The sequence below is a fragment of the Taurulus bubalis genome (genome assembly GCF_910589615.1).
Source record: "Taurulus bubalis genome assembly, chromosome: 17".
NCBI lineage: Eukaryota > Metazoa > Chordata > Actinopteri > Perciformes > Cottidae > Taurulus > Taurulus bubalis.
Window position 1 is genome coordinate 17,259,304 of NC_136605.1, and position 22,959 is coordinate 17,282,262.

Below are 22,959 nucleotides of genomic sequence, written 5' to 3' on the forward strand. Positions count from 1 at the left end.
CACATTTACAGTAATGAAAGCAGTCCTACTGTACCATTTATTATCTGCATGTGTTTGTCGATGAGGTGTCTGATGCTCAAAGTGTAGCTTGTGATGGATATTGTCTGTTCTGCACAGGACTTGAAGGATTCATTAGCAGGAGCAAAACAGCACTAGCAGTTGGACACAAGCAGTGTCTCCGCGTCTCTCTTTCTTTGATGGAGAGAATTATTCACAGATGAGAGGAAAGAAAAAGAAAGTCTGGAGCTGGAGAGATGATAACGACCTGAAGAAAGAGGATAAGGGAGAAGAGGCAGATTAAGCAAGAGAGACCGCAGGGGGCGAGAGAATATATAAACACTATGCAGTAATGTAAGCGTGGAGGGAGGGGGAGATGCATTACATAACCCATAACATCAAGATTATACAGATGCCGCTGCTTTAGAGCTCCTACAGCTGATGGAACCACAGCCTCTACTTTATTACAGGCCATGCCTTCAAAGGCTTCCTGTGTAAATCTGACTGGAGAGCATCTGCTGCACAGTATGTAAATGCACAGAAATCATGGAGCAATTGGATTTTATGTGGAATAATGATATCAATTCCAATGCACCGTTGCCGAGAAAATACTCACACGGTACGTGTGAAAGCATACAGATAAGAGAGAAAGAAAACAATATGTCCGATCAAAGCAAGGAGAAGCTCACAGTTTTAATCGGAGTGAGGACTGTCCACCACGATGTTCGGCTTCGGGGAGGACTCTGTAGCAGTCTTCGACACGAACGTACCAATTGCCTTTTCCTGCAAGGAAATACAGAAATACAGATACAAATTCCACCCGGGAAATACAGAAGTTAATTATTCATGATGAGAAGAATCACTTTTTAAACAATGAGTTGAAATTAAATGAAAGGTTGATGAAATGCTTTTATATTTACACTGGTTTCATTTCACTAGCAATGTGAATTAGTGTCCTAATAAGGCTGTAATACTTAAGTATTGTTTTGCTTAACAAGATAACCAAGATGCATCATCTAAAAACAAGTCCCCATATCTCATTGAAATGTTACTTGTTAATTTATTGTATCTTATTAAGTGTTATGAGATATTTTGACTTCTAAGTATTTTGGGCTTTTGCACATGGGCTTTTGCTTTGGTCGAGGCAAGTATAATATCTCATTTGTTTAATCCTCACATACATTTTTTTATAAAGAAATGTTATGGTTTAACAATGAATTAGGTAAAATAAGCTTAATGTCTACAATATTAGATGTGAGACGTATTCCGCGTTATGCTACAATATTTCAGAGGGAAACATTTTTATTCATAACTCACCTACAGCGATAGCTAGTCATTTCTTTTCTTTTGATTAAGGTTTGGCAAGCAGAACAATTAGCTTTTTAAACACGATTCATTGTTGCAGATTAATTACCCCAAAATATATAAAGTAATTCAAATGTGTTCTACATAATGGTCCGTTCAGTTTATGGAGCTCATTTTATTTGAACATTTAGTAAAAAGATTTGCTCATACTTAAAAACTTGTATGTGAATATGATACTTTTTTGTTTCGGTACCAGTATATTATCACTACTACTGCTGCTATTCTTAAAACGTTACTGCTGCTGCTTTCACTACTTCAAATGATAACAATAATCAAATGAAACAAATCCTTTTGGTTATCAGGGCCAGAACAAACAGAAGAACTGAACATAACAAATGTGGTAGGAGATGGCACATGAAAGCACACACACACACACACACACACACACACACACACACACACACACACACACGATCCAACGCTCATTACCTCCACAAGTTGATGCCAGTGCTCTATTGGTTTGCGTGGATTGGCCAGCATGGCCGTCCAGTGCTCCCTCCCTGGACCGTCAGCTTCGCTGCCCACACGGCACATCCCGATTACCTCGTTATGACCAATACTGACATGGAGCAAGGGCAGGAAGCAAGGGCAGGAGAGGCAGAGCGAGAGAGAGAGAGACAGAGAGAAAGAACAAGGCAGAGAGGGAGGCGAATAGAATGGAGGCAGGGAGAGAGCGAGGACATAATAAAGCAGGGAGAGAAACAGAGACAGAGAGACAGGGCTTGTAAGAAACAGGCAGACAGAGTCTCATTTATCAGCCTTGAGTACGAGGAAAAGAGTACAGCTGCTGAGGAAGGATATTGAATAGCAGCTCACAAATACACACAACCCTGCATACAAGCTTGATGTCAGCGGGGACGCAGGTACGAGCGCAAACATAAAAACGCACGCACCTATGGAGATGCCAAAAGGAGGGCAGACCACATAATAGGGAGGCGGCGCATCTATACACAAACACATCAACCAGCCAAGTGTTGCTGCAAGCGTCAGACAGACAAACACTGGCAGGGTTACGCTTTCTCCCGTCACCATTAGCATAAATCATGCTTATTCATGAGGTGCTTGTCTATGTAAAACAGGGAGCGTCCACCAGGAGGCTGACTCATGAGGGGGCCCTCACCGTGTTCAACACAGCCGCAACACCACGAAAATGTGAGAGGACCGAAAAGCGACAGCAAACATCACACTGGCGTGCGCAGACACACATTCAATCAGCAGCACACTTCACAGTAATGATCAGCTTCATCTTAAAGGCCCCGGAGCGTGCTACAATATAACAACACCCCAGCTCGCTCACCAGTCATAGTCCATCACGGCAATGATGATGGATACACTTTCTATATTTTCATTGGGGATGTCGAACACCAGCGCCTCGTTGTACGTGGGGTTCAGTGTGTTCTTCTTTATGGAGGTCTTCCTCTTCTTTAGCCTTCGGTCATCGCAGATCAAAGAGGCCTTCACGTACGGGTCTGGAGGAGAGACAGGAGAGAGAGGGAGAGGAGGACAAGGATAAAGGGAGGAATAAAGGGAGAAGTGGGGGAGAAAGAAGGAAGGACGAGAAGGATATGAGGCAGTGAAGAGCAAACAGAGAGGGAGCCGGAGAAAGATGGGGAGGAAGCAGAGAGAAAAAGATAAGCGGAGACTCCTGCAAACGCTGTTAGGTATTGTGCTCACAGGTATCCGCGTCTGTAACACATAAAAGGCATGAAAATCAAGTCACCTTGGCAAAGCTGGATTAAGAACACAAAGGGAGAAAAGCAGCACAGGTTGAATCACTTCGGTGATCCATTCAACATGTGCAGCTCGGTGAGAGCAGCCAAGGAAAACACACACACACACCCACGACTCCATTTTAAGCTTTCATTTTAAAGCGTCTTTAAGGCAACGCAATTATCTGGGGATCACTGGGGCAATAATTACGCCGTGCGGTCATTATCATTTGAGATCTTAAGGCCGTTGCAATCAAGTCTGTAAGTGAAGGATAACAAAAGAATAAAACCTTTTATAATATCTTCGTTAATTCCATATAAGCATTGGCGATCACGTTTGTTAACATCAGTCTCCCGGGTAAAACTGTTGTTTTTGTCTTTTCACTGAAGTCATAATTAGAGCTACAGAACACATTGTAACTCATTTCTTACAGGTTTTGGTGTTTGTAAGTAATGAACCTTATAACGTTGGGTAGTACATGTATTATGCATAACTCCACTTCTATGTCTTGAAGTATAAATCTAACTTTTTTTAATCCTCTGAATTCAAAATTAGAAACTGTCGATGCTCTGTGCACTTCAGGAATTATTTAGCAAAGATGTATGATCTTTTACTTCTTTTTTACCTCCCTGAACATACTTCAAACTACTTCTACTTCAGTTAGTGATTTATTCTGTTTTGAAAAACCTGCCAAACCTTTTTGTTTTTTCCACAAACTTGTTGGTTTTACAGCAAAAGATGGGGGTGCACTCCTCAGTCCAAATGCAACTCACTGTATCTTGCAGCTGCATTGCATTCTGGTCTGTTGAGACTGTTGTAGCATTTAAAGTATTATTTTGTTCAAAGAAACTGACACCATGTGTGCTTGTTATGTTTTCAATTGAAAAAAAAAATGACTACTGCATGTTGGACCAGTCTGAATTAGCCATAAACCTGAAATAACTCAAGGAATCTACATGTGTCACCTGTGGCTGCTTTTTAGACAGCTGTTCTGTCATTTCCTTTTAATGTTATCACGGCTTTATCAGACTGCTCACTGGATGTCTCGCAGCCACATGGTGCGTGTGTGCGTGTGTGTGTGTGTGTGTGTGTGTGTGTGTGTGTCCGTGCATGTGTTAATCCTTTACCTGAGAAGCCAGTCAGGTCCATGGCTTTGAGGTTAGTGGCCTTGATGACTGTAGCAGTCAGTCTGCCTGCAGTGGGCAGGTAACACAGCGAGAAATTAAGCTCCCCGAGATCAGCCTTCTCCTGTAGGTCACCACACACACACACACACACACACACACACACACACACACACACACACACACAGACAGAGACAGACAGGGGGGATCAGAAATTGAGCAAGGACGCTGTGATCACACACACACACATGGCATCAGAAACAGAGTCAGACAGACAGACAGACATTCTGTGCTGTGTGATCGTCTGGGGCCAGAGAAGAACGACATGTGTGGCGGGCGGCGGGTGACAGCAGGCATCCTAATGCGGACAGGCAGAGTGTTTAGGCAGAGGCGAAGTGCCGTCACTGTAAATGAATCGTATGCCAATCTGTCGATGTCCCCGAGTGGGGAAAGTGTTAAGTAGAGGTGACGATTCTCTCCCCCTGCCCTCCATATACTGGTCTTCTCGCTGCCTGTGGTGCCCGTGGCATCGTGGTAATGCCACTGGTGGGATTCAGGTCACTGTGGCACGATGACTCTCTTAGTGGCTTTAAACTTCACTGATCAATACTTCCCCGGGTGAAACAGTGAAATACGCTAAGAGGCTGATGCTTTAAACTTATTAAATAAATGAAATATCCGTGCCAAAACTATTTAAGACTTTGCTCTGTCTAATTTCTTAATAGCGTTCTATGAATATTTCATCTAAATCTATTTGGGCACTGCATGATAAAAAGTTTGGAAGTGGCCAGCCGGGCCTTTCCAGTAATCTCTCTGGACTCTCCTGAGCTGTGCTTTCGCATTACCAAACTCTGAATGGATCTATACTGCAGACCACTTTCAGTCTGAAGAACATATGCTCTGCTCTAATCATCCTCTCTACACAGTATCTTCAGACATCAGACAGCAATGTGCACGGCGCCCTGAGTAATGTGAAAGTAAAGACAATAATCATTTGAATCCTGAAAGAAACTGAAAACGTAACTACCACAAGATGTTTAATCTTGAAAATGTAATTACCTATGAATGCGTGGCATTGGAATATTGTATTTCATAAATCATCGATCTGAATATATGTGGTTTGAATTCTTATTTCTACTGAGGGGCCGCAGAGAGAGACAAATACATATCGAGATCAAAATGTACTTATTTGTGTGCACGAGAAATAATTCACGTTTTAGATTTGTTATTTATTTGTGGGCCCTAATTAAATAATGACATCATGTTGCACAAGGCCAAGTCATTCATTACAGCCACCACCTACTTAATACTCTTACTTTGCAATTACTGAGGAGCTTGTTGATCATATCTTTGGAAATATGCTGACTTGGAGGATGCTATTGACTTAATGGAAAACTTTGCTTGAAACAAACCTTTTACAAATAGGGGATACAGCCACAATCAGATTCATGTGTTTCTAAATTGAATATTTCAGTGCTATAAATTAGGTGTGTTTTATTTTTTATTTGAACATACAGTGGGGGTTAAATTAAAAAGTTATTAATTCAGTATTTTTTTAGATTTGGCCTTTCTTTGCTTCAATAAAGTCACTGTTGAGATGAGCAGACTGTACGACACAAAACCTGCATATTGTGTACATGCCGTATATAAATATAACTATATATATATATATATATATATATATATATATATATATATATATATATATATCTGTGAATTGAATATAATGTATACTATAAATCTGAGACCTGTGTATGCATGTACATCCTCTGTCCAGCTATTAATAAGAACACAGCAGGGCATTTTGCACATTTTGTCAACAACAGCATATTCATATATTTGCTTTATATTATACGTAAGTGTGCACAAATCCATTTGGCTTTATACTGCAAGACGATTTTTATACATTGCATTTTTCATTCATGTTTCTATTTCTTCCAAACTGTAATGCAGATTAATTTGCATACAATGAATGCATGCGCCTCTACTTGAAATCTAGAATTGAAAGTGTCACGTGTGTCATGTATGATAAACTCAATTTCTGGTTCCATCTTATTTACCACTGCACAAGCCCATAATTTAAATCTGCAACGGGCCGATATCGCACAAAAGGCTCATTCCAATTTCATCTAATCTAATCTTCAAACGAATGTGATTCTTCTATTCCCGCAGCCGAGCCGTGTCCTTACCGCGGTGCCCTCCACGATGTCCCTCCAGACGGGCTTGTCCCCGCTGCCCTCGCTGAAGTCCAGCAGGTTGTCCACCACCACCTGGCCGATCAGGTCGTGTCTGGAGAAGCGGTCGAAGTCGTACACGGAGAAATGCAGCTTCCTGGAATGTAGCTCGTTCAGCGGCACGCCGAACTGAAACGTCTCATTGAACACTGGGTTTAAGGTCTTTCTGTGGACCTGAGAGGGGGAGACAGACAGACAGAATGTAGGAACACTTTACATTAAATACCACACATGACAGTGACTCTGTTTGTATGGGACACCAATTGGTACGAGGGAATTAGTACATGGAAGGAGGAGGGACCAAACAACAGTATTCTACCCAATAACAACCCTACTGTATCATTACAGGGAAAAGGTTGCTAACATGGGACTACTTTCTTTTAAAGCCTTCATACCCCAGACTTGCACTGTAACAAGGGATGCTCTCGCCACACTAATCAATGCTTTGTTTAGATTGTAAAGAGCTAGAATTACTCATGTATAATTTGCATATGTTCTGCTCGGCTATTTTATTGTTTTGTATATATTGATTATTTTCATACTTAATATTTGTATGTTTACTCTGTAACTTGCTTGCTGCTGCTACAAACACATTTTCCCCTGGGGATGAATACAATATCTATCTATCTATCTATCTATCTATCTATCATAAGGAGAAAAATTACTTGAATTTGGTCAATTTATTAAGAACTGACCACATGCGTTGTCCAATAAACAGATTTGAGAGTAGAAGCAAATGTATCTGTATTTTGTTGTTATTTAAAAAAAAATATATATATATATATATATATATATATATATATATATATATATATATTTATATTTATATATATATATATATTTATATTTATATATATATACACATATAACTATTTCATGGTTATAGCTACACATATATCCCCCTCTTCCCAGTCTTAGCCTAATGTTTGTTCCCCAGCAACAAAAATAAGGCAAACTAAATTATAAAAAATATGTTTATATATGTAAACGCCTTACACTACAATTCCCTTCAGAATGTTTTGTTAATATGTCATAATTCTTAATTAAATTAAACTATATCTAATTAATTGAAGCATCAACACTGTTTCCACATTCTTCCTGCCTTTAAAGCCCTTATTGCCAGATCTGAATAATTACACAGTACTTTGTGTGCTATAATCGAAAGCGTTATCAAATTTTATTTCTGGCTTAGCCCCAGTTTGTGTCTTTCATGTCACCATCATTTTTATATTTTAGGCATTTGCATTGATGATTGAATTCCAGTCTCATGTTGAACAACAGTGGGTTGTTTGACAAAACGTAATGATATTTTGAAGATGCATCCAGAATCTACAAAGACTGTATTTTGCTGGTTTGAAAAATATTCCATCCGCTGCCCAGTAAAGTAAATGTCACCGGTCTAACCATTATATTTTCATACCAGCAGAAAAGGGGAGTTATTGACTATTCTGTGTTATAAAACACAGTAAAATGACCCGCAGGAGTTTGTCGTGCTTCTTTTCTTTTCTGTGACTCAAACTTAACCGTTAATGCAAAAGTCTCACATTAAAAAACAATAAAACTCTACTTATCGAAGTGGCACAAAAAACGGAGCTATATTTGGTCAACACACTTGTTTTCCTAAAGCAGTAATCGACAAGATCCTCATTATCTTTTTCTTTTTTTAAGTAAAATGTTTGGCACCGAGCTCTGCTTGATGTGGTATTTCCTGGACTGAATCTTTTAAGTTATAAAGAAATGTTTGTTTTGCTTTTTTGGCACATTTTCTGTTTCTGAACACCACTCTGTTCTTCTTCCAAAACAAATTAGAAACATAAAAGGCATCACTTCCTATGAACCGATGTTTTCCCCCACAGAAGAGCTAACCGAGACTTGTTGTGAATATAAAAGCTTTGATTAACTGCCTGCAGGATGAATCACGTTGTGCTGAAAGTAGCAAAGACAGACATGCAAATGTCATGAAATTGTATTTTAAATTGATTTGCATTCCTACAAAAATATGACACGGAATTCCAGACGGCTTTGATTTGCCGTATGTGCCGTCGACCTTGAGCAACATAATTAACCTCTACCACACCGTCTGACCTTATTCCTCAGCAAGAGGAAGAAAAGTGAATTTCTTCCTTTTCCTGAGGGATGAAGAAAGAAATCAAACCCGATAAAATGAAATGAAAGACATAAAACTACGTTTAGAGCTCAATATGTTGTTCCCCAACACGTAACAGGTCCACGCTTTCTTTCTTTTAAAACGTTCACCACACATTTCCTTTTGGTAACTGTATTTATTGTTTATTGTTTTCCTTCCTTTTCCATCCGTCACCTCGATAACGAGTCAAATAAAATGGATCATTTTAAATCAGAAAACGCCATCTGACGATTAATTTCCTGCTCATCATGTTTTAACACATTGCAGACGGCGTTTCAATTTCCATCTCCAAGTCATTTTCCCCTCCGCACTATTTGTTGATTAACTGGTGGGATTTATTTGCTATGAAAGCATTTGATATAAATGCTGTCATGCAATAAAGCTGCTCATAATTAAAACGTGACACACACTTGATTTTCCAAATCTAACTTTTGTCACTGCGTGAGCGGGTCTGTCACTCGGGCTTATTAGCACTTGATGATTACTTGTTAGTTTTGGATTAAACATGCGGCTGATGGAGACACTGTGCCTTTAGAAACCAGAGACACAAAGCTCCAACTAGGTGACGTCTGTTTCCCTTTTGAAATGAGTTAAAGGGATAAAAGCCTGGCAAAATATGAGTGGTGTAAAAATTCCATGTGACTGAAATGAAACAATCATCCACAGTCTAAACAAAAGGGGAGCAGTATTATGCAAATGATTGAAGCATTCACTCTTTTCAATGGCTGAAGGGGCTTTTGTGATCTGCAGGAGACAGTCACACAAAGGATGGAAACCAAAGGGGAGACATTTCAAGCTGGTACAGCTGGTACTTTGTCAATGAAAGCTGCATACTCCCCCCCCACCCCTCCCACAAAACTGCAAAAGTAGCAGTGATATTTATGAGGTTAAAACAGAACCACAACTCACATCTGTAAAGGCTTCCGAGCTCTTACATCTTGAAAGAGTAAATGAGATGAGAGGAGGATATTTTGAGGGCGAAGGGTACATTTCCTAGTACAGAATGTCCCGAAATGTACTAAAACATTGACTCTACTGTCCTCAAATACCAGAATAACACAGAGAAGTTGATTAGCGACGCCCTGTAATAGTCTGAAACATATTATGTTGAATAAATTATGCCCCAGATTAGCGAGACTGTAATGATTCCCTGTGAGTAGGCCGGGTCATCCGAGCAGCAGGAAACAGCAAGTCAGACCCGGTGATGATGCTTGAATGTTTGTTTCCACTCAGGATGCGGGTGAAGTGTGGGCGTGAGAGTCACCTTGGTCTGGTATTTCTTCTTCCTGTCTGGCAGTAGGTAGATCTTCACGTATGGGTCAGAGAAGCCATTGGCATCCTTCGCCGGCAGGTCCAGAGCTTTCAGGATCTTCACCACCAATTGCTCCGTACTGAGACACACACACACACACACAAACAAACACACACACACAAGAGCAAACTCCATTAGACTTTCACATGCTCATAAAAAAGGCATAAAATGTCAGGGGTCGCACAAATTTACACAAATAATCTATGAGTCCCAGACAGGATCAGCCCACACACACACAAACACACACCTGCAGGCTTTCTACTCACATAGTGGTGTGGGAGGTGCCGTGTCTCCGAGGCTAGGAACAACCAAAATAGCATGTGCGTGTTTGTGTGTTTGTGTGTCATCCCTGCAGCTGTATCATGGCTGCACTATCAGCAATGTTAAATGTAAGCACAGATGTATGGCCAGTGAGAGAGAGAGTTTGTCTCATTAATAATCTTCAACACCCTGTATTCTACATCACTTTGGGCCACGGACCAGGATTCCCACTCAAACTTAACCCACGGAGCATTGGGCTGAAATTGGCCTTCACTAAAGCGTCTGCTATCTGTCATCAACTTTTAACTTTTTATATTTGTATAATTGTTGCTGTTGTTTTATATCTAAAGGAAACTGGGGGTCTCACAAGATGATAACTACTTCTACATACAATTATTAATAGTATTTGTTAAATACTCCAAACCCCAAAGTTAATCTGTCAGAGAAAAACACCAAATATTCAAATGTGAGAAGCAGCGACCAATGGAGTTTTATATTTTATTTTTAAAACTCAAACAATTAATCAATCATCAAAAGGGTTGAAGATATTTTTTTGCCAACCGACTGGCCAATTAATACATTTATTGTGGCAAAATAAAAAAAATAGTTTTGGGCTTTATTTTACTGACAATAATAACAAGTCAAAAAGAAAAGAATATTACATTAGGCTGCATTTTCTGGGATAATTGGCATAAAAATGTTTAACGACCAGCAGCTTTTCTCTAAAAATAGAACTATTGATCCTCTACAAACCACTCATACTCACTCACTAATGTGCATGCCAGCACTGTAGCAGGACTCTTTCTTTGTCACGTACACAAATATGCATAAACACACGCGCGAGCACACATCGTACAAACGCCTTTACATTCGAATGCTCCATCCACAGTCATCGCTGCGACTCACGCATCGTTCATTATGTATTTAATTACCAGGAGAAGATGAAGACGGCTTGGAGGCCTTTAATCAGCCCTCGTTAGACTGTGTCTCCCCGTGTTAACCAGTGTGTCAGCACTTCATTAACTGCTTTAGGAGGGCAGCGTGAACTTTGGAGCTGAGGAATGATCAGATGGGCGAACGCCAGCGGTGACCCTGGCGGTTATAACATGCTCTGTCCGTTTGCACCAATCACAAATAAGATACGCTTGTTGACAATACAACCACGGCCAATCCGGACACATGTTTACCTCCTGAATCACATCCAATTAAGGCGATCGGATAAACATGGCCACTCTGCAATCTCATCAAATCAGGGGGAAATTACATTTCCAGCTCAGCCAGAAAAACATTTTAACGAGAAAACTGTGACCAATTTAAATATGTGTCTCAGATCTTAAATCCAGTGTGATTTTGAGACATGTTGGTGGTCACCAGGATTAGCCAGTATGGCTCAGATGCACAATAACTTGAAATGAGAGGAAGATTGTGTAAACATTTTTTCCTTCATTAGTGTTTTGTTACAAAAAACAAGATTGCAGGTTTCTCCTGCACTCATGCGTCTTAAAACCGAACCAGACGTGAGTTTGAAACAAGCTTTTCACACACAATCCACCAGGCATGCTGCAGAGAATATACCTATTACAGCTCAGGCATGGGGGGGAGGGAATTCACGACCTTATTCATGGCAGACAATGCCCGGAAGCCAGCTGTTATTCCCACAGTGGAAATGTGTCAGCTTTTAATGGGATTGTCAATAGAAATGGCTTTCCCAGAGGATCCGTGGAAGATTGACACCGTTGTTCTGACTGTTACGCCCCAACATCGGGTCTCATACATTAACATACCAATTGTATCAAGGTTGCAGTGCTCACACACCTCTACATGTGTGTATCTGCAAACATGCCCACACCTGTCTGCTCGACTCCTCAGTCACTCCCTCTCTTCCACTGCTCTCACTAAAACAACTCGTCTCAAGTGTAATGATAGGCAACTAACAGCGTAACATCAATTATCTTGTGACTTTATAAATGGGGACGCGTGAATAATTTTCATCATTAACCTTTCTGGCCGTCCCTTGCTAATTCTCTGTATCTGTAACGTTAGCTATAACACACTCTGGTGGTATTATGCGTTGACAGGAGCTGCTGTTTAAAGTGGCTCGCCATATATAATTCATGACTAAAACGGCCTCTCGCTCCCTTTCTTTTCTGACCATCAGCACTTTCGCCTCTTGTAATGTTTCTTCATGTCGGGACGGGCAGAAATTGGGGACTGCCAGCTGAGCCTCAGACAGACGGACCGAGCAAGCGAGCTGCAGACTTCTCCCCACAACCCACAACCACCCTGACTTACAGTCCACACACAATTCATATACACACTCTCCCGTTGCCCAGTCCTCCCAGCATGGCACCCACCAATGACGTACTTCTCCAGTAGAGAATATTCTAGGAAGATTTATCAAAGGAACAAAAAGAAAGTAACTACAGCAATCTGTGCCATTCATATTTCCTATTTCATAAACAAAAGACACGACAGGTAAGACAACAACTAGTTTTACATCTCATGCTAATGGTATGTTGGCAGGTGTTTTCCCCATTTATACCTCATTCTCTCACACTCAATTCCCTACAATGCAGAACCTGTTGTATAGGCCACTGATTTTCAACCAATGTGCCGTGAGAGATAGTCAGCTGTGCCGTGGGAAAATGTCCAATTTCACTTAATCGGCCCAAAAGAATATTATTTAGTCGCTGCAAATAATTTTCCATTGTTGAGCGTCTGAGCCTGCAATATAGTGGCTGGCCTAGTAATTACATACTCTTCCATGCCAGTAGGTAGCGCAATAATTACCTACCATATATGCTGTATTATGACATTGTGACATTTTTGTACTTTTTTGGTTGTTGGTGTGCCGTGGGATTTTTTTATTGCAGCTCAAAAAAGGTTGAAAAACACTGGTTTAGCCAACAAAAGACTACTTGTTTAGGAAAATATCAGGGTTTGGTTTAAAATAAGTATGTTTATTACATTGCTTACATTGATGGCGCTAGTTAAGTACGTAAGTTACGTAGCAAAAATACAGTAAAATAAATCAACGCTGGCTTTTGGTTTCACATGGGACACAAACATCGATCTCCTGCCTGAAATGCATGTGTTTATTAACGCATCCATTCATCCTGACCTCCTCCCAAGGCAGACTTTGTCGTTCTTTATACTGCGTCAGCTGGCTTCCTGAGCTGCAGCCCTGCACGCCCTGGCTCACGCTTACATGGGTTGTATACAAATTACAGTGATTCCCTTTTATAAGTACGAACATCGAATGAAAACAGCCTGTGTGTTTGGTGCTACAGCAATTAGACATGGAAAAGAAGAACCATTGAAAAGTCAAGCTTCTAGTTTGATCAAAGCAGGAGGTGTGCGAATCAAAGGAGCTCCCTGAAGCATGCTGGTGCAGCTTCTTCAGGCCAAACTGATGATGATGCAACGGCCTCATTGCTCACGGTAAAACTTGAGATCTTTAATTTATTGTGACAATGATTTGTTCATGAAAAAAGTCTAAATTAGAGGCCCCTGACACAGCGAATAATTTGTTTAATTGCGCGCTCGTTGACTCACTTGAAGGCGTAGCGCAGGAGGAAGCTGATCTTGCCGCAGTTGTCGCCCTGTTTGCCTTCGCCCAGGTCACCCTTGGGCCTGTAGAGCTCCGGTTTGATCTGCCCGATGCTGGTTACCTGCTCCTTCTCCTCGCCGTGGAAATCAGGACTGGAGAGCTGGTGAGTCATGGGCTTGGGCCTAAACAGACACATTAGAGGGGAAATATTAAGTGAAGAGTACAGCGCACACACACACACACACACACACACACACACACACACACACACACACACACACACAGCAAAAAAAAGATGCTATGCAACAGTGTGATTCGGCAGCTTAATCTGAGATGCAGCGTAAAACATCTAAATGGAGTTCACCCACATGTATTTGCACACACACCTCTTTTACAGATGCATGCATCATAAGTTGTGTGATGACGGTGCTTCTGGAGTACAAACCACAGAAAACACAAGTTACGATCTATTACAAATTGTGAAAGGTTCTCTGTGAATCTTTTCTGGTTTTGTAAAATGAAGTACAACTGGGCTTTGGACAAATATCTAATATTAGCATCAATTAAAAAAAATGTTTTTCAAGATGGAGCTTAGTAAAATACTAATATGGTTAAAAACAAAATCAAAGATGTTACAGATCTCAAAAGCCTTCATTAGAGGCGAGCAAGATTAAAGCCAACATGGTACAACCAAGTATGTTCTTAATCAGTGTGCTCATCAGGTAGAGCCCTCCTTTTCTTTTCTTTTTAACATGAGTTATTCAATTGATTTTCCTTTCATGACCCCTCCCTGAAGGTTAAGGTTCAGGCCAGTTTTTATCCACCACTACATCTCTGAGCTTAAGAACAAAAACACACAACCTGCAACTACTACACTAGAAAAATGCACACAATGCACTCTTTTAAACCCACATACAAGCCCAGAGCACTAATACCCTCGATACTGACCGGGAGGTGACCTGCTGCTGCGAGTGAGCGTTGGGCAGGTCTTTGTGGGGCTGGGCTCCAACCTCTGAGTTGGGGACATCTGGAGACGTCTGACTCAACTTCAGAGTTCCTGAAGAGAGTAATATGGACAAAACAATCCTCAATGACTAGCATGTCTCTTTTGTTAGCGCTCCTGTGGCTTTCGACATTACAGCGGCTCAGATCAATGCCTTTTTATGTCATGCAGTGTCAGCATCATTGATTGCATTGATTGTCTTGTATTGATTTAACAGTTATTAACATTAGACAGAAGGGAAGGAATGAGCAGACATGTTTACAATAGCAGAACATGAGCAAGCATGACAGGCATATAACACATGAAAGAACTGCCATCAACATTTTACTGTGAATAGTGATTAACAACCTGCAACAGTGTTGACAGTCAGAATAAATGACAGCAGAGTGAAAACACTATTACCTGAACTGATTCATAAAATCAGGCCTTAAACATGTGTCAGTTTATGAAAGTTTTTATTTATTTTCTTAAACGCTGCTTATTTAGCTTGATCGGTCTATTCCAACCACTTCATCATCACAAGCTTTCTGAGAAGGATCTCTCACAGCTCAGTTAATCAATATGTTTGTGTATTTGTGTTAAGGCTGCCACTAAGAATTATTAAAGTGCAACTGTTTGATTAATAAAACATCATAAAACAGTGAAAATGCTGGTGAATGCAAGTTAAACATTTGTTCTAAAAATAGTTCATAATAGTTCATATTTAATTTTCTGTCTACTTGACAGCTCTAGCAAGCTTTTTTAGAGGTTTGAAGAGGCCAAAGCAGAGCTAAAAGAGAACTGAATACAAGAGTTAAGTTCATCAGATGGGCAGAAACATGTCAATGATAAGTATGTCTTAATGTGTGTGAACATGTTAGCAATGGGGACTTTAAAAGATATGTCTAAATTAATTATTAAAAAAATACAGATAGAATTGAAACATCCTCTTAAAGCCACATACTCCTGTATAACCTATATATAACGTATAATGCATAAAGTGTAATAAGAGATTAGGCCTGTAACAATGCACTAATATATACACATTACATTGAATATAATAACGGACAGTATTCATCACACTGTTGCAGCAGAGATTAATTATGTTTACTATATGTATGTAAAATGTCAGGATAAAATTCATGTGAGTGTATTAAAAGGAGAAGTTATTGACCGAGGCATTACATTACTCTTGCAGTCAGACAGGGATTAGTGTCTCATTTCTAGGAACTTGCTCCCTCTCTCACCAGCATTGTTGGGGTAGGAATCCATGTCCAGGTAGGACGGCTCCTGGGTCTCCTGTGGCCCCCCAACCACCCCTCCGACCTCTCCCCTCTCCAACCCCACCAGGTCAGAGAAATGGGGGTGGTGCTGGCCCTGCTGGCCCAGGGAGGGGTAGAGCGAGGAGGAGGAGTGGCCCTCCTTCCTCTGCAGCAGGGGGGGTAGGAGTGACGAGCCCCCGGTGCCTCCGAGGCTTCCCACACCAGGCAGCAACCCCGATGTCAGGCTCAGGCCTCCGCCCTCTTTGTCCCTCCATGGCAGCCAGCAGAGCTTCCAGGAGACGAAAAGGGAGACGGAGAGGAGGACGATGCCACAGAATGTCACGATGACGGACAGCAGACTGACAGAGATCTCTACAGAGGCCCAGAGGAAGACATGGAGGGGAGGGACAAGAAAATAAAGAGTTGAAAAACAGAAGATTCAATGGACAAAAGGGAGCCTTAGTGTCATGAAGTGTTTACACAGAGAAGAGAATGTAGTTTTAATAAGACCAACAAGCAGCTCTCTGAGGTGGCACTGAGGCACAGCAGTGCTTTGAGCCTCATGCTAACATCACACCAACAATGGCAACATGATGACGTTTAGAAGGTATAATGTTAACCAGTTCACTGTGAACACCTGCTAATTATGAAACACAAGTTATAGCTAAAGCTGTTGTTAGCCATTAACCAGAATGTGAAATATTAACAATTAAAGAAATTGACCTAAAGATGGTGCTAGTTGAAAAGTTTGGGGATTACCAAAGTTATTACAGTTCACCTTGAGAGGGGTGTGAATGGCAACAAATCTAGAGCAGCCGTCCCCATTTATGTGGGACTGCACAGCATTTTCATCCCTTGTCCTAGATCTCACATATTGAGACAATGTGCCCCATTTAGTTTGGCTCTGGTCTTTAAAAGTCAAACCACTGCGGGACAGACCTTTTTCTAAAATCTGTCTTTCATCCAATGGCTGTGGAGAAAGCAGAGCGGCTGTCATCATGGGGCTGTTTGAAAATGGTGAATCACCAAAAAGTCACAAGCTATGCAGATTTTGTCAGAATATGATGGAAATTAGCACAAAGAAAAAAGAAATGCAGGGACAACAAAGACTGGGAAACTGCGTATAACTGGGTGAAGCTGTGTGTCCCACATTGTACAGCACAAACATACTCTGGGCAGCCTCAACAAATCCAATAGTTGTTGAGACATTTCACTCAAAACCACAAGCGTGAACCTCATGGTGATTCTGGAGGAATAAGTCAGGGGATCATTAAAGTCCGCATGATTCATTGTCTGGGACTAATGAATGTCTGTAAAAACCCATCATTATAATCTATCCCATGCTGCTGGCATGACTAAATATATTCATAAATAAATACCCAGCAAATCAACAGTAAGCCATTGTAAGATCAATAATCCACACACACACACACACACACACACACACACACACACACACACACACACACACACACAAACCATCAAAAGCATCACGACACTGTCACTAATCACAGTGCAGGAGAAGGAACCCGCTGTAGGCGTAAATTGATGCAACGATCCCCAGAAGCTTATATCCCACATTTAAATCCTCTACTTAAAATGGGGGCAAATGCTGGCAGAGGGGATATCCTTAGGGGAGGAGAGAAGTCGATGTAGGGGTTGGGAGGACACGATTGAGAACAAACACCCTCAGTAATGTCTTGGGGGGGGGGGGGGGGGGGGTATAAGGTGGGATGGTGAATATGGGGCTGTAGAGGATGTGTGTGGGGAGGGTTGGAGTATGACTCATCCGAATGAAAAAGTGTACAGAATAAAAGAAAAGCGCAATTTCAGCACCACGCAGCCGGACAGTTCCAGCAACAGCTGCAGGAAAAGAGTCGACACCACGCAGAGCTGTGAGGAACTTTTTTGTATCTGAAGAAGTGCACAACTGCACATGTCGGAGCCTATGATACGTAAATTTATGAATTCATACATTTGTAAATACCCTATGAATATTTATAAATAAATAAACTAAATATACAATGAATATTAATAATTTTCCTGAGCCATTTGAAGTCTTTTTATAAATAGCATGTTTTGGGTCTGATGACTGTCTTGACAAAAGGACCAATCAGAGCCCAAATGAACTATAGGCCCACAGCCCTGAACATGAATATTCATAGGTTGTAAGTAGACCGAGAGGACTAATTGCGATAGAGTGTGCAGATTTCTCAAACCGAGTAGGCTTTCCCGTCTTACAGCGTCTAACTGGAATTTTTGCCTCTCGGCATCTTGGGCGCTGTCCAGATGAGGGCCACCAATTAACAATCCTTCCTGTCTGCAGGCAGGCCAATCATCACCTTGGTGTAGAACAGCAATGTCTTACCGTCAGAGTAAAATGTTCCCTGAACTCCGGACCAGATGCCCAAAAAAGGGCCTCCTTTTCTATAAACCCCTTTTCCTTTCTTTTCAATTAATTTCAGAGTGTCTTTATGGGCATTACAGAGCAATCAACACTGTTATATCACACAAAAGTAAATGACATTTTATCTTTAACAGGCTGACAACCAGGCTGAGAGCAAATGAGTGAACACAAGACAACAGCAGCCAATCCTCCAGCCCTGGGGTACATCTTCTGGAATTTGGCTCGCCTTCTGTCTCCACAGGCCCTACCCTCTCTTTCTCTTTCACTCGCTCCTCTATATAATCCTCTCAAATACTCCTCATTCCTCGCTGTCATTTCTTTTCCCATGCTGTCTGTCTCAGCATGCTTTCTCCTCCGCAACTGTCTCTTTGCTCGTCACCCCTACCTTCTCTGCACTCCCCACCTCTTCTCTGCTTCTCCTTCCTCGCTCTGTCTTTGGTGAATTATTCATCAGTCTGTGTATGTCGTTAATCAGCACTTGTTCAAAAGATATGATTGGGGGGGGGCCGCGGCGTTGGGGGATGGGTGAGGGCGACATCGATCTGTCAAGGTGGTGAACAAGACAGCATGGGAAGTGAGGAACAAGGGATGGGAAGGGGAGAAAAAAAGGAGGAGAGAGCAAGGCAAGAAAGAATGTGACGATGGAGATCAGGAGACAGGAGAGGCTTTACGTGATGGAGCGGGAGGAGAGGAAATGAGGGCAAAGGAAGCTAGGATGAAGTAGAAAACGGGACAGTAGTGATGAAGGGGAATGGAGTGAAATGAAAAACGATCCAAACCACAGAACGGCCGGCTGGGCCTGGAAAGACAGGGAGAGGGTTGAAAACAGATTGGTGCACATGTTGAACAGACATTTAAGCTGACTGGGTTTATTCCCCTTTTTTTGTTTCCTCGGAGGAGGTAGGGGGAGGGGGAGAAAGGGAGGAGGGTTTATAGAGTCGATGCAACTACCGCGCCATGTGTGAAAAAGTAGAACCCAAAAAGGGCAATGGTAGAGAGAAAGATAGAGCCCAGGAACAGAGCGATGGAGGAAAACAACATGACAATGATTTAGAGCAAAACCTAAAAAGGGGAGGGGTTTAAGGATAAGAAAGGTTAATGTATTGATCTGGAGGGGGGAAAACAAAGCAAGGAGGCGTAGGTTGTGTGTGGTTGGCAGATCAGGGTGCGCCGATAAGACACGGCTGTGATCAAACGTGCACAGGCAACGTCGGGGGCCAAGCCGCTCTCCTCCATTTGTCTCTCTTTAGGGCCGTCGCTGTACCTTCATGAGCACTGATCCTGCCAAAGATCCATCGCTAAACCACGAAGCATAAAAAGCGTTTCAGCGGGCGGATAGGTGGGTGGGTAGAAGGCCTCTGAAGTGCACCGTGAAGAGGGGCCGAGGCTTCCTGTCAATCAGGGACTGATGCAAGCCCTCTGGGAGTCGTACATTGCTCCACATCAAACACATCTCCGCTGCTTACACAGGCCATTCGCTGACAGCTTTCGCCGTTCGCCATCCTCGGAGGGTTTCGGAGACTTCCGTCAGCAAACCACAGCTGGTAAGCAAAGGGGGCCAAAGCCTAAAACCATGGTGTGACATTTCTTCACAGAGCCATCCAAATCTCCAGAGGGAACACGCAGCCAATCCTGTTTAATCTACAATGAGCCACAGATATCCACGCTAATCTGCATAACAGTGCATTGCCCTTCCAAATGCCTCAATGAGAACCCACACACAATACTTTGCACACAATACACTCCACTGCGCATGACACACCTACTCAGTTTTGTAAAAACAAATGATATGTTCTTTATTAATATATATATTATGTAATCCAGCTCTGAGATAACAACCATATAATTCTACCAAGCCTCTTTTGGGGCTCAGAGAAATGGGATGAACTTGTACCGTTGACATTTGAATTAAGCAGATGAATATTTCATTTCTCCGTTTGTTTGTTCTGAGTGCGCAGTACTTATAACAATCTCTAAATATGAGCATTTATCTTAACATTTGCCTTCTCATACCTTAAAATAGAAAACATGTCATGTTGCTGTATGTGTCCGCCACTGCTGAAGCAATAATTTAATATGTCTGCTGAAGATTTTGAAAGACAATATTTGGAGACAATATTATTTTACCGCATACCACATCTAAAATGCCCTAAGTATGTTTTGGGTGCAAACGCCTGATTCAGACCATAATGGGAAAGTAAAAATCATCACTGGAGTTCGTATTAAGTGAATTCCTTTTGAGTGGGTGATCAGACCCTCAAAGCAATTCCCCAAATCTTTTAAGTATCAAAGAACCCCTGCAGGCTGGAAAGGTGTCTATTAAGTTCACAGTTGCCTCCTTCATATACTAGCAAAAGTGGTCTGCTTGGATATATTACATTTCAAATCTAAGCCAGTTGTAGTAGTTTTAAATTATGGAAAACACTCAGCATGTAGGCAGATGCAGCTGTGTATTCTGCGGGAGGTGTTTGAGAAGTTTCCGAATGTCGTTATGAAACTATTTCCATTTTAAAAGCTAGTTATCTTTGGAGAACATGACCTGACATGAATCCAGCTGACCACAGCCACTCTGTTCTTTTTGCAGAAGAAAACTATCAATTGAAAATAGCTTTTGATATAACAATGGTACATTTTGGGTGAAATATTGCTTTGAATGTTCTCTATACAATATTCAGAGCATTATTATGCCTATAGCACCAACTATTTGCAATTCAAAGCTATAGTGAAGCGATGTCTACCTGAGCAGATAGTGAAATCGCTCCCTCTTTGTGTTGTAATCCGACTTAATTATATAAATACGGGCTATTCTAGTGTTTGTACTGGGAAATTGATTTGCTAAATGTCTCTTTTACAATGTAAGCCTCTGATGGATCCAGAAGTTGCAGTTCAACCAATTGGCCACTTTGTGTAATTTGTCCTGTGGGTTTGATGGTAGCATGTTGATGTTAGCATCAAAGCACTGCGGTGCCTCAGAGTAGCCTACAGCCTCAAAGAGCTGCTAGCATGGGGATAGACTGTTGTTTACACTCTTGAATCCTCTGAGAGCAAACAGGAGAAAAGCTTCCTTCCTACTTGTTATATTTAAAAGGAGTCAGTCTTAACAAATGCAGACATTGTAAAAAAAAAAAAGACTGATGATAGGTTTCCGTTACCTGTGTCCAGCTGTCTGTTGCTACCTCTCAGCAGGTAGCTGAACTCCTGGCAGCGTTCACTCTGGCTGTAACCTCTCGGGGAGTTGAAGCACAGCTCCTCCACCAGCACCAACGCCTTCTTACACAGGTCTTCATCCCAGTCCCCCGACATCCTCCAATCCGCATCGCACTCTCACCGGCAGTCAGCCAATGATAGCGCAGCCCTTGCCGCCCTCACCTATCGGACGGCGTAGTAGAGGCAAAGTAGAGTTTTGGCCCGTCCACCTTTTGCAAGGTGTGAACAGAGGAAGAGGAGGCTGAGGGGGCAACGGCAATAATGGAAGAACACGAGGGGCTCTGCAGGGTGCCTTGGTCTGGATCACAGAGACCAGATGGATGTCCCCATGTATGACTGAGCGACACCCACCCCTCTTACTTTCCCTGGAGGATAAAAAGGGAGAGAAATGGGCAAAGTGAGTGGAAGGACAAAAAAGTGTACAAATCAAGTCTTTGGCAGGTTGGTCACCTTATCCATTAAGAGACAACGCTGACGCCAAAACCATCTGTGTGTCCCTAATACATCATTGGCCCTTGTGCTACATAATATCACTTTAGTATGCAATTGTTACTACAACTGGCATTGTGTTAGGAGTGAAACAATTGGATCTTGTTGCAAGCACAACTAAATGATTAAGTATGGGAGTTTGCATTAATATTGGCAAAAGTTACATTAAAAAATCAGCCTTCCTCCCTATCCACAAGCTACTTATCTATCTATCTTTAATAGCTATTAGTCGCATTGCCGCAAATACAAACTAAAGGTCTTAATGTTGGTAATGGGCTTGGCAATTGGACCAATATATCTGCGATTGGCTGAGTACATGGCCGGTTGTTTTTTGGAGGTATGTTTGTCATTTTATTTAGTTAATTAAATGGTCTGACTCCGGAGAACGAAGGCCGTTCAAACTGATAGAAAACAAATGTGTCTAGAGCCTGCATATTGTATTTAACTCGGTGAAATATGGATTTATTTCAACTAAACCAGAGTTGCTGATATTTGGATTAATCAAGACTGGTTTGTGGTTTCAGTCGAGTTTGAAAGAGGTCAGGAGCTGATTTCCCAGCTGAAACTACCTGTGTGAATATATTGGCAATACTGGTAATTGGGCTGCGCTGGCCAGTAGAAACATTTAAACATATTGCCCAACCGAACTTGGTAGAAATGACTTCCCAAAAAAAACAGTATAGGGAGGTGTGTGGATTATCCTAATTTACAAGGACACGTTGCTGTTGCAATTTTTAAACATCACTTGTTCAATGCTTTGAGGGCCTTCATTCATTTCCATTTCCCCCCATTATACAGGGATGGCAGCAGAAGGCTCCTGGGCAACTAAAATCACCATCTCGTCTCCGTGTGGCCAGAAGAACGATAGCAGTTAGCTAATGAGCCTTAACCTAGCCTGAAGGTTCTAATAAAG

At 41.7% G+C, this 22,959-nt stretch overlaps 1 protein-coding gene across 1 annotated transcript; it reads right to left on the minus strand.

The window, feature by feature from the left end:
• Nucleotides 1-690: 690 nt before the first annotated feature.
• syt3 (synaptotagmin III) lies at nucleotides 691-21,653 on the minus strand (the record flags this gene model as incomplete). Its single annotated transcript, XM_079233497.1, has 10 exons — nucleotides 691-780; nucleotides 1,792-1,921; nucleotides 2,660-2,831; nucleotides 4,200-4,320; nucleotides 6,386-6,604; nucleotides 9,841-9,967; nucleotides 13,705-13,881; nucleotides 14,648-14,756; nucleotides 15,929-16,315; nucleotides 21,503-21,653. The coding sequence occupies 10 exons, from the start codon at nucleotides 21,651-21,653 to the stop codon at nucleotides 691-693; spliced, it is 1,683 nt and encodes a 560-aa protein (XP_079089623.1).
• Between the last annotated feature and the right edge of the window lie 1,306 nt (nucleotides 21,654-22,959).